We start from the raw sequence: 13,008 nt of genomic DNA, 5'->3' as shown, positions 1-13,008 counted from the left end.
CCAGTAGCTGTCAACTTTACGAACAAAAGCTTAGTAACCTTCACTACACAGGTAAGTAGGTATATACCTATATCTAAAAAGAGTTCAATTTTTTCCTTCATTTACTTAAACTAACACAAATCCGTAAGTATTTATTAATTCCAATTCCAAGGTGTATTTATGCATTACTTATTACGAAATACACTAACTTACACATTACGAATACCACCGTATACACAGCTATAGAAATTTGAAAGTAAAATATTCATTATTCTGCGAGTCCGCCCGACTATACCCGTTATCTCGTGCAGTCTGCATTTCAAACAATAGATTTTATTTCATAATTACCCAAATACACACTTATTAGTAGCCTGCATTTCTCATTCGATGTGAATTCGTCGTATCTCCCTGAGCTCATCCAAGGAATAGACTATACCTAGCCTATTACGTCAGGTGGTAATCTTGCAAACGGTCGTTTTTAGTTGAATTCGTTGTGGTCATTCTTTTTTTCCAGTCTTCGAGTTTATTTGATACGATAACGAAGCGCAAAAATGAATTTATTCGGTATACGAGTACCTACCTAGTTTAATTGCAAATCGTTGTAATTGTAATGCGTATGTAATCTCGAACATATTACAGTTTATTATTATTTGAACTGGACGTGTCGACTGTGTGGTTTTTTTTTTTTTTTTTGTTTGTTCGCCATAAGAGTACGTATAGGTACTCAGGAATCGGTCGCGATAACAGGTTTGTGTTTATTTTAGCGTTGTATCGTCAAATACTCGAATATATACCGGTGTAAATTTTATTCAATGAGGTAATGTACCCGTCATCGTCTTTCTTTAGTGTCTGTTTTACTTAGGTGCTGACTGCTGATGGTGGTTTTCAAGCAACAGTAGTATTTGTTATATTTTTAATCGTTAATAATAAAAAGTAAATATCGAAAAGCTATTCTCCCTTATTTACATTATTGACCAACGATAGCAGAAGAATAAAGAGAAGAAAGAAGCTACCTATAAAATGTGATACGTAGATTGCTATTGTAAATAGTAAGTACAATTCTACATAAAACGTTCGGTAGCTGGATGTGTATTTAAGGTGAAAAACGATCGAGCAAAACACATTAAAAATACGCTAATAACTTGGTAGTATTTCACAAGTTTACTAGGTTATAGGTATACCTATGTAGTTTTATTAATGGCGATAAAACACATTCGCCAAATTCAGCAGTCAGCATAATAACGATGTGCGGATGTGCGAGCATACTGCATTGTGTAATAGGTACTATAATATAGGATAGGATCCTAGGTATATTATGATCCGATTTACTATACTTACCAGGTAAACTATAAAGAGGAATAAACGTTCAATAATAAAATTAGATAGTATTAACAGAGTCTTGTACTCACCTATCCTATAAATATATCTAATACGCTTAAAAACGAAGCATATAAACATTGGCAATAGGTAGAAAGGTATAAAGAATGATTTCAAATATTGCTTGTTTATATTGCTAGTGTCTCGTTAATGGTATATAAGTGAAAGGAATTCACAACATGGACCGTTAAAAGGTTCGCGATAATATAATAAAAAGGTTAAAGGTATAGCGAGCGTCGTACTCGTAAGTTACAGGAATAATGATCTAGACGCGATTAACGGTGAAACCGAAAGAAAAAAAGTTAGATCTATTGTTATATGGGAAACGTGTCCGTGAAACGATTCATTTAAATAGGCGGATTTTATAGAGAAATAATTCGTAAATGTGTAAAAATATATGAGGCGAGTGGTTCAGATAGGTGTAGATGGATACCTATTTGTTTGCATGACAATGACAATAACTTTCAAAGTAGAGTCGTATTTAGATAGGTAGGTACGATAGGTATTCTAGGCTTTTTGTACGTAGAGCTTCCGAAATTGATCAATTTGATGACTTTTTGCTATATTTCTCTGCCTTTATTTATTCTACCCTCTCAATTTAGCTGTGAAATTCGGGTTGTACACTAAAAAAGGTCATAAATGAGTGCGACAATTTTCAAGCCATTCTGAAGCATCCGGGATGAGTTACCTATGACTTCTCTTCATAAATTTTGAAATGTTCTAGAACGTGTTGTAATCGACTTCAGCAACTGAAAACGAACATGTGTTCTTTTACAAGTTGAAATAAAATCCGAAGTTCTAAAAAAATTCCAAAATTGCTTATTTTTGCATCCGATTCTACTTTTTAGTATGCATGAGAGCAATAAACTTTTTCTGAAGGCTTCAGATCGGCTCCAAAGTGCCTTTAGTCGTTTAGGGAAGGAGAGGAAATTTTTAGTATAATTTTTTTGGTGGGTAAAAAATAACTGATTACTGTTTTTTTTCCACTTGAGATTTTCAATTTCAAAAAAAAAATCAACCCTTCTCCTTCCTTAATTGATTTAGAATTTCGAATTGAACTTACACTAAAAATAACTAACTTTACCCAATTTAAATTACACAATCCATTTTGAGAAGATTTTTTTTGTTAGAAAAAAGTCTACTTTTGCTGGAGGCTCCAGATTGACTTCTCGTAATCGATTCGGGGACCGACTTCAGTGTGCGAGGCAATTTTCAGATTTTCATCTTTTAGCTCACTTTTTTATAGAAAATTAATGATGAAGGTTATACTTACCGATGAGTATTTCCGTAATTTTCTAAAATTCTTCAAAAATTGAAAAATAAACTTCGGTAACTCAAAATTTAACTATGAAAATGGAGCCCGGCCGAGGGGTTGTCAGTGAGCACATTTTAGCTAAATCGGAGTACGTAGATAGATTGTAAAGGTTTTCTTATCGAATATTTCAAATCAATTCCCCTCCCCCTTTCAAACAAATCATGCTCACCTGATGGAAATTTTCGCTCTTTAATTTTCGTCTTCTTTATTTTATTTTATTTTTTTGGTTGGAACCTGCAGTTTATCATAAAAACTATTTTTCAAAAAAGGATTTGAAATTCATTTTTCACCATCAAGAAATCAATTGTTGAGATAAAATCGAAGGTATTTTCCATCGATGAAGTGTAAATGATATTCCGGGGGGGGGGGGAGGTTATTTTGAAATACTTCGAGAAAAAGTTGAAAAGTTGTACTCAACCGAACGAGTTTTTTGGAACCTGTCAAATGGACCATAAGAATAGAGCATGCAAATTCACAGGGTAACTCAAAAAACAAATTTCTACTGTTCTATCAAGATGTTTAGGATCTTATGTACCTACATAAGGATTTAAATGTTTCAAAATGGCCTAAAAATTGCATAAATATGTGGACAAGAAAAATTAAGTGCTCCTGTTATTAGTTCTGAAAAAATAATGTTTTTGTTAACATTTTAGTAGAAATTACGCTTCAAGGCTTCATTAAAATATCAAAAATAACTCTTTCAGTGGTCCAAGTTTTTCGAAAGTTGATCTTTGAAAAACAGTAGGTACTACCTATGAAAAAAATTTTAAATCGCCATTTTTAGTCGATTTTGAGTCTCTAATGAGATTTTTACTTCTCTTTGTAATTTCCGAATTCCCGCCAAAAATATGAAAATTTTGATATCCGAAAAAGTATTGTTCTATGGTGAATCCAGCCAAACGAAGCAAGTTCGATTTTTTCATTTTTTTTTCTTTCCATTCATGCATAAAAACACTTGCAAAAAAGTGACCTCTAAAAACCAAATTTTACTACAGTTTTCAGTCAATTTGAACCTTACAGAAAAATTTCCAATGCATCCCGGAATCGTTTTTAAATTCCCAGTTCTCGCAAAGGTAAGGACATGTGATTGGAGCAACTATCAAAATTTAGTCTCACTTCTCCTTAAGATGTCCAATTCGAACATCCGCCATTAGTTTCTATTGGAATTTGTAGTGTGAAATCAAATTTTAAAAAGTTTAGGCTTTGGAGCCCAAAAAGTACCCTCGGAATTTCTGGCTCACGTTTACTGACCTGGTGTAATTTTTAATTAAGCACTCTGAAGTGAAGAAAAATATATTTTTCTACTACTCAAATTGATTTTTAAGCCTTTGAAAAAATTTCAATTCAAATTCTTTATTGTATGTTATTTAATTAGACTAAATTTGGATCAAATGGGAACAAAATTTATAAATATGTAAATAAATAAATAAATAAATAAATAATATAAATAAACAAACATGAAAAAAATTAAACAATAAATCAACCATTTAGAAATAAATAAGTACATAAGTAGTTGAAAATGAAATTCAATAAAACATTATTCTTTCTACAATAAGTATTTAGAAAATACAATTCAGACAGAAAAACATTTTAGGATTAAATATTCAGGAAATCACAATCAAGATGGCTTAGATTAGAAATACTATAAAATATAATAATTTAATAAATGAATCAGGAAATACAAAATACATAACTAAAAGTACATAAGTAGTAAATTAAAAATAGCAAAGAAAAATTGAATTCTTGTTGAATTCTCCAGGTCATCTCATAATTGCAAAATTTTCATCTGGACTGAGCAAACTAGATGTCTATAGGTAATACATGGTATACACAAGCTGAAAAATATAAAAACGTATGTAAAAATACATGAGTAGAATAGAAAATTGAATAAAAAGTCAATATTCAATAACCTAATAAGCCTATAATTTATTTCATTTTGGGATTCTCGATACATTTTTATAAATTCAACTTCAGCCCAAAAAATCAAAATTTAGTCAAATTAAGGTAGAAAGTTTAAATTTGGTTTGCAGATTTAAAAAAACCATAAAAGTATTTTTGATCAGGCAGGAATAAATTTTATATATTAAGTAGAGCCCGAATCGGTAGAAGGGGAAAAAAGAATGATTATCTAATCAGAATTCAGGGTACTGATTGATATTTTACTCATTTGGACCTGTCCTATGAGATTTTTCTGCAACTAGTAAACCCATAAATCGATTGGAGGCTTTAGTAAAAAGTATAGGTATTTAATTTGATCAAATTTTTTCCCCCGCAAAAAGTAGGCATTTTAATTTTCAAAAATTCCCCTGAAATCAAAAAAAGAAACTCAGTACCTGAAACCTTGCTTAATGATGTGATTAATTAAATCCTCGATCAACTTTTCTCTACCTGATCCAAACATTTTTCTGTCGATGTAGTTCGTACATTTTTACTATACCATACCTAAGTTGATTTTCAACGCTGAAATCAGATATGTAGGTCACTTAAATTTATGGTTTGAAAAAATTGAAACAACGTTATATAATAATGTACCTACCTAATCTCAGCACTACATGTGTGCATATCTACGTCACAATTCGTTCTTATCGGAGATTAATTTTGCGATATTTGCTCATTTTCATTTTCGGTTTGTTTACTGCAAGTTGTTTTTTTCGATAATTGGTTTCCTTATCTTATTTGCTACGATGTTGTAGTTTGAAAATCCTGAAAATGAAAATCAATAATGAATTTGAACAAAAGATTAAATTACGTAATGGATGAATAATATGAATTCATGTTGATGAACGGATTAAAATGATAGGTACTTATACTTACGTATGTATTTTGAAAGGCAGAAGAGGTCTCTCTGTTTGCTTTGATTTGATGCTTGGTTGATTTGTCCGGTCAGATGAAAATATCTATCTATGTATAGGTACTCCCATAGCATCAACCATATCCCAGTCATTCCAATTTCTTCCAATTTTTGCCTGAAAACAGAAAGAAAACACATATGAATATTTAACTGCAATATTTACGAGTACCTACAAGAAAATCATTGGATCCGGCCTTCAAACCCTCCTTCTCCAAAAGTTTTGTAAATTGAAGTTTATTTTTCAGTGTTTGAGAAATTTTTGAGAATTCAAAAATTCAAGCCTTATCTAAAAATAAAAGTCTAAAATCCTGATAAAAAAAAATATTTTCAGACGTGAAGTTGTCTGCTGCTTGTTTTTAGCTTCCTTCACGATTGGAAATTAAATTTCAACCGTTTCGAAGTCTCCGGTAAATTTTCATTTTTCGTTAGTTTGAAATTTTAAAAATCCAAATTTGGCCAAAAATGAAAAAATGAAAAACATCAAAATTTCACCAAATTGATCTAGCAAACTAAAATTTGGTTTTTCACTTTATGTTCAATCCCATGAGTTTCTAGATCAATTTGGTGATTTTTTTTCATTTTTGAGAAACAAAATTCGTAAAATTTTTCAGATTGATTTTTTGAAGCAAGGCACTAATCCTCAATTTTTTGGTCATTTTTTCAACGAACAATATTTGAAAATACATAGAAACTTTCTTTAAAAACGCTGAATTTGAATTCAATTTTAAAATGCCAAAAAGATGAAACATGGGTGTGAATTTTTTTGTATTTAAATTTTGAGTTTGTTTAGTTCTCAATTTCTACGTTTTTCTGCCCTTCCTGTAATTTTTCTCCATTGCACTCTTCCTTTCATCGAAAAAAAAGGGTCGAACCAGTTCAAATTTCATAGACACCTAATGTTAATGTTACCTACCTATATAATTATCTATTTTATTAAATTCAATTTTAAATAGGTATTTACCTTTTGGTTCCTACCCAATAAAAAAAATTTCCAAATTTCATTTTGATTTTATAAAAAAATCAGAATTTTTTTAGTTTTGAAAAAAATACCTATGAAATTTTATTTTCCCAAAATTAAGACAAATTGAGCCAAAATGACAATTCAACTGCGAATGCACGTAATTTAAAAACGTCATCAGATAAACGTAAGTTGATTAACGCGACGTGTGAATAATTGAAGAATAATGTGGTAACACATGTAAATTTAGGTAGTTAACGTGAAATGGAGATGTTAATGGATACCTTCTACCTACGCAGACGAAGCATGCAGGTAGGTACAAAAGCGCTAAATTCAATTAAGCGAGAGACAAGGCGAAGGTTAAATTTGAAAAAGACATTTTCACCTATAGAAATGATACCAGAGTCGTAGGTATAGCCTATACAAATGACGAAAGAAACCAAACACCGATTGCAATTATACATCTTTCGAGCAGATAACTACGTAACGCGTTAATTATTATTAAACTCGATTAAAAAAATACCTTCGTCTCTTCTAAGGCACTCGATAAGACCATTATCGACTACCGGATTGATAAAACACGAAGGTGTTCTAGCATCATCGAATCGTAACAATTGTACACAGTACAAGTACGAATAAGTACGCCTCAAGTTCGCTATAAGCCTAATATAATCAGGTATTGTTCGTATCGATGCATAAAAAGCGAATTAAAATTAAATTAATCGATGATATCTGTATGGTTGTAGCTGTTTGAATAAAGGTAAGCTTATGGTCTATAGTTACCTCTATAGGTACCTGTTACGCCGACGTGTGCTCGCACGACCGTATCGTATACTTAAACAAAGATGGACTGAAAATTTCTCAAATAGGTAGATGAATTTTAGCAGTCGAGCCGAGCGCCAGCGGAGGAAATTTGTCATAGGTTTTTTTTCGCAGGCGATCGCCTCTTCTTCGATACGGTTTGCTGAAGATCGGCGCATCTGATTATTATGGAACTTTCACGACGCATAAACAGCTCAAACGGTGGGTAGAAATTTTAATACGAGTTTTAATTTTTACCGTAGGTGTTGCAGTTTTAGTGTAGGTTTAGAAAGTACCAAAGTCGAACGCGGGTTGTTCCAGTGCGATAAAAATTCGTCTTCGCAAATTTAATCCTAGTTAAATGTTTGAAAACGATACGATGTTAGTGATCGTGTACTTTGACCCGTTCACAACAAAACGAGATGAAAATCGAATTTAAATACTTGGTGTTGTGTTTGGCAGCGGTCAGCGGAATCAAGAATGGTAAAGAACAAGGCAGCGTACAGGATTTCATAGGGTGAGTTTCATTTTAGCAGTATTATTTTCTTGGTGATGGAAAATTAGACTCTTTTTAGGTGAATTTTGAAATTAGAAAATTCCACGTGCATATCGACGATCAAATTTCTAGCTTCTAAAAATAGGTAACTAGGTATTTGTATTTCTAATAACATCATCTCTTCTCGTAGAACACCTGAAGCGATGTTTAGCACTGTACAATGTACAGGTATTCTGACATTGAAAACTCATTTCGCGTTTAATTAAGAAATTATTACTACTTTGTCAATTTATTTGCCACCTTGAATTCACGCTAGCGAGTTTAGAGGTACTAACGAGTCCATTCATTTTAGGAATTTCACGTCGCTGCTCAACGAAGGCAACGCGTACCTCGCCAATTTCCCATCATCCAGAGAAAAGAATCTAAATGACGATTACCTCAACACAATCAAACAGCATTTTTCGAATTTACAACAAAATGGTGGCTCGCCCCTCAGACCGAATAATTATCCCCCGGGTTCTGGCCTTCCAGGACCACAGTTGCCTTCGGGTCCTGATTCGGGAAGACCATTTCCAGGACCTGTGAGACCACCATTTGGTTCTCAAGGGCCTTCACCTCAGCCTGGGCAAGGTTACCCTGATCAAGGAGGATATCCACCGGGAGGAGGGTATCCTCAAGGAGGAGGATTCCCGCAAGGTGGAGGATTTCCGCAAGGAGGAGGATTTCCACAAGGAGGAGGATTTCCGCAAGGAGGAGGATTCCCACAAGGAGGAGGATATCCACCAGGATCAGGAAATGGATTTCCTCAAGGAGGAGGATTTCCACCGGGACCAGGAGGTGGATTTCCTCAAGGAGGAGGATTCCCACCAGGACCAGGAGGCGGATTTCCTCAAGGAGGAGGATTCCCACCAGGACCAGGAGGTGGATTTCCACCACCAGGACCAGGAGGCCGCCCTTATCCACCGGCATATCGACCACCGTTCGGATCATATGGGTATCCGCCTAATTCCTTCATCGGAGCTTTAGAATCTATTTCCAGATACGATGATTTGCGATGTGTGCCGAGACTTTTATGCGAGGTGACTGCTAGTCGTAGACCAGATGGATATCCCAAGGAACCGGGGCAGTTACCGTTCGTTTCGAGAGAAGTTCTCATCACGTGAGTCATTCATTAAGTTGATTTTTCAAAATTATACAATATACATAGGTACCTCTACCTACGATACCTCCTTTTCCAAAATCTGCTCATTTTGGCCATTTCAATTCACAATTCGCACAAAAATGATTCGATTAAGAGCCGATGAATCATTCGCGAACGATTTAATTTGATTAAATTTAGATATGAGAGAATTACTTGTAACCTAATTGATTCATTTCGAAATATTCATCATTCAAGTGATTAGATATGAGCGGATCGTTCGCGAACGAATTCATTAAAAATTACGAAACTCTCGTCATATAGTAGACCATCATTTAGATATGAATCATTTTGTGGTCAATGTAATGAAATACCACACATTTTTATAAACGATTCAATTAAATAAAAGAGAATCATTCGCGAACGATTCATTGAATTTAATTATGTTTTCAAATAAACGATTAAATAATTATGGAGATTTCTTTTCACTGATTCTCCATTCCAGGAGATCATTCGTGAACGAAATGAAATAGTTTAGTCGTTCGTGAACGATTTAATCGAAGTTGCGAGAGTTGTTTACAAAGTATGATGGATGATTTTGATGAATTTTCAGAATAAAATTATAAATTGTTCGCTAAAGGTGTATCACCAAACATGAGAAAAATTTTTGAATCGAAATTGACCAAATTTGGCGAATCGTTCATGAACGACTTCATAGTGTTTCTCGTTGAAAAATTTCCTAAATTGAAAAAAACCCAAGTTTTTAGACCTTTTTTATGTTGCTTTTTAATCAAAGGTAGGTATTGTGGTTTTAGCTCATCATTTTTTGAATTTTTTATCCCAAGAAAATTTTCAATCACCTAACCTAACCTAATTTTTTTGATTTTTTTAATTAGGTATTAATATAGCACAAAATTGAATTAATTTTTTGCTCTCTTTGGCATTTTTTATCAAATCTTGATGATTTTTTATTGCTTTTTTTGTCTTTTTAGAAAATTAGTTTCGAATTTCGATCAATTCTTCTGCTTGTCTTTCGAAATATTGGAGGAAGTGTTCATTTTGTTTGACATTTTGGAAAAATCGTCAGATGATGATTTTTTGTTCGTTTCAGTGTTCCCTTTTTGAAATGAAAAAAAATAGATATTATTTTTTAAAAAAATATGAACATGCAAAAAATTGTTTGTTATTTTGGACGTTTTGAAAAAATATCAAAATATGATTTTGATGAGTTTTAAAAAAAAATTCGAGTATTTTTTTCAAATTAAAAAAAGTTTCTGTGTGTTTTTTTTTCAATATTAACTATTTTAATGAAATTATTAGGTCACTATTTAAAAATTATTACAAAATTTTTTCATTTTATCAACCATAAAATGTAAATTTAACTGTTCAATTTTGTTATAAAAATTTTAAACAAAATTGATCTTTTCATTTTTATTTCTTTTTAATGGTTTGAGCTTTACTACAACTTCAGAAAAATATCTTCAATTTTTTCACTTTTTTCAATTTTTGTGTTTTCAAATTTCTATTTGCAAAAAATTCTTCTCGTTTTTTAAAAATTTCTTCAAAGTATTTTCAACCACTTGTAGGAACTAATCTTTTAATACTTCTATAAAATATGAAAATACATATTATAATTTTTTCCCTTTAACGTTTATTTTGTTTGACATTTTGGAAAAATCGTCAGATGGTATGATTTTTGTTGGTTTCAAGGTTCCTTTTTTGAAATGAAAAAAAAGAAAGATTTCGTTAAAAAAACTAGGAACATGTAAAAATTGTTTGTTATTTTGGACGTTTTGAAAGATTATCAAAATAATATAGTTTTTAAAGAGTTTTAACATTTTTTTCGAGTATATTTTTTTAATTTAAGAAAAGTTTTCATAGTTTTTTTTTCAATATTTTAGTAAAATTAGGTCACTATTTAGAAATTATTGTAAAAATTGTTCATTTTTTCAACAATAAAATAAAAATGTAACCGTTCAATTTTGTTATCGACATTTTTTAATTTATTTTTAATTTTTCAATTTTTTATTTCTTTTTAATGGCTTGAGCTTTTCTCCAATATCACACAAACATCTTCAATTTTTCAATGGTAGGTACCTACTTTTATTGGATAAATTTCATGATTTTTTTTTACATTTCAACATATCTTTTGGTTAAAAATATGTTCTCAATTTTCTATTTGCGAAAAAAGCTCTTCTCGTTTTATTTTTTTAACTTTTCAACGTTTTTTCATTCACAAGTAGGCACTTAATTGCATTTTTATGTAGGAGAATTGCTCGAGTTTTTTTTTTTAAATTACAACAAAATATGAAAATATTATAGGTATAGGTACATAATGTTTTTCTTTTGATGCGTTTTTTAAAAAACTTTAAAAAATTTTTTCTGATTTAGCAAGCTTTTATCTGAATTAAGTTGAAAATTCTTATTTTTCGTTATGACTCTGTATAGTCATCTTAAGCGCAAATTCTACATATAAAAATTAAAAAAATCTTGTGACCAAATTAAGTTGAATTGTCTATTTGAAATCACAGTTCAGGAAAAAAAGATTGGATCTGATCCTATTTTAAAAGATCAAATGCGATCAAAACTCTAATCTGATTAGATATGGTCAGATCTATTTGTAATTAGATCAGGATAGTATTTAGATCTGATCAGGTCTGATCTGTCCAGATTCAGGTCCAATCAGGCCTTCTCCATAATGAATCTGATCACATCTGAACAGATCTAATTCGTTCAAAAATTACTGACCAAATCTGGTCAAGTCAAATTAGATCCATAGAATGTCGTGATCTAATCAGATCTGATCAGATCTAATAATTCTCCACTAAAATTACCTAATTCAAACTAATTTATTTTATTTTCTGTCATATGTTTATTTAGATTACTCACGGTGCTGAATTTCGTCGATGATTCTCCACTTCTCTCGTTCGCCAGAGCAGCCCTGCTCGGATACTCGTCCAGAGGAGACCTCAGATCATGTATAACAGCATATCCAACCTGTCCTCGAGATCCAGACCAACTCGTCAACTACCTGAACAACCATAACGGCGGATTCTTCCGTTTCTTCAACCAGCAACTGTACCAGCAACCTCAATACGTTCCTCAATATCTCCAGCTGACCGATGCCAATAAATCCATACAACCTAAACAAGACGACACCGTTAATACAAATAGTAAAATCTACAAAGTGAAAACAGTAAATTACCAGCCTACTTCGGGGTTCACCTCGCGTATTTTAAATAATCCCATTAATATCGAGGAAGTTTCCACCACTACGACTCCAACATATCCGACCAGGTATCCAAAAACAGACAGTTTTGCACCAGGGTATACGAGAAGACATCCGAAAACAGTTTTATTCCAGGATGAATCTGCTACGTCGTCGTCTTCGTCGAGTGCAGCCGCTGAAAGTGATAATTTCATTTTACCTGTGAGGACTGGTAAACGATTTTTATTCCCTGATCGAGCCGATAAGTCGATTAAATCGACAGGGATGATATTTCCAGATAGAACTGGTACTGGGAATTTAATCTTGAGTTCGGATTCTCAAGGTAATTATAAAGTCGTGTTTGCTCCAGAAAGTATTAATAATAATAATCGTAAAGGTAAAGTTAAATTTTTATTAGATAACGAACGTATGATGAAGTTTCCTGAAGACGAATAAACTGCCAAATACCTTAAACTATTTTTTCCCTGTACTTTCTATTTTTTTAAAAATGAAAATTTGTTATATTTATCTAACTTAAATTATTGAAAAAATGGTTTTGATAACTAGATATAGTATCTGTATGAAAAACGATGTGCTGTGTTAAAATAATCAAAATATACATTATTTTTTACATATTCTCGCGAATTATCTTCTCTCTTCTTTTTTTCCCCTTTGCTTCAGCGATCATCGATGTTCAATTCAAATGATGAAATACATTCGAGCTTTCATTTATGACACGGTAACTTGATAAGAATTTAAACGAGTTTTCAACACGTTCAAGAGAAAAAAAAGTCTCCTCACATCGTAAACAGATTACAAAAGCTGTCATTGTTGTCGCGGTTGATTTATTAACCTTAAATTCATTTACAATTTTCACTCCATTTG

The 13,008-nt window shown here is 32.0% G+C and overlaps 1 protein-coding gene and 1 long non-coding RNA gene across 3 annotated transcripts; one reads left to right on the top strand and one right to left on the bottom strand.

The window, feature by feature from the left end:
* Positions 1-362: 362 nt before the first annotated feature.
* Positions 363-12,758, top strand: LOC135841111 (uncharacterized). Of its 2 annotated transcripts, none has more exons than XM_065357922.1 (4): positions 363-726; positions 7,545-7,798; positions 8,130-8,936; positions 11,796-12,758. In XM_065357922.1, exons 2-4 carry the CDS (start codon positions 7,704-7,706, stop codon positions 12,577-12,579), a joined length of 1,686 nt encoding a protein of 561 aa, XP_065213994.1. In that variant the 5' UTR covers positions 363-726; positions 7,545-7,703; the 3' UTR covers positions 12,580-12,758. The 2 variants fall into 2 exon arrangements, with proteins under 2 accessions (XP_065213994.1, XP_065213996.1); XM_065357924.1 differs by having other exon boundaries at positions 363-796.
* LOC135841112 (uncharacterized) lies at positions 4,260-5,729 on the bottom strand. Its single transcript, XR_010557846.1, has 4 exons — positions 5,486-5,729; positions 5,208-5,374; positions 5,005-5,131; positions 4,260-4,506 (listed from the first exon to the last, which is right to left on the bottom strand). It is a non-coding gene; the product is annotated as an uncharacterized LOC135841112 (long non-coding RNA).
* Positions 12,759-13,008: the final 250 nt, after the last annotated feature.

This window comes from Planococcus citri, chromosome 3 (genome assembly GCF_950023065.1).
Source record: "Planococcus citri chromosome 3, ihPlaCitr1.1, whole genome shotgun sequence".
NCBI classification, from domain to species: domain Eukaryota; kingdom Metazoa; phylum Arthropoda; class Insecta; order Hemiptera; family Pseudococcidae; genus Planococcus; species Planococcus citri.
The sequence above is the reverse complement of the archived record's forward strand: the minus strand, read 5'-3'. Positions and strand labels throughout refer to the sequence as shown.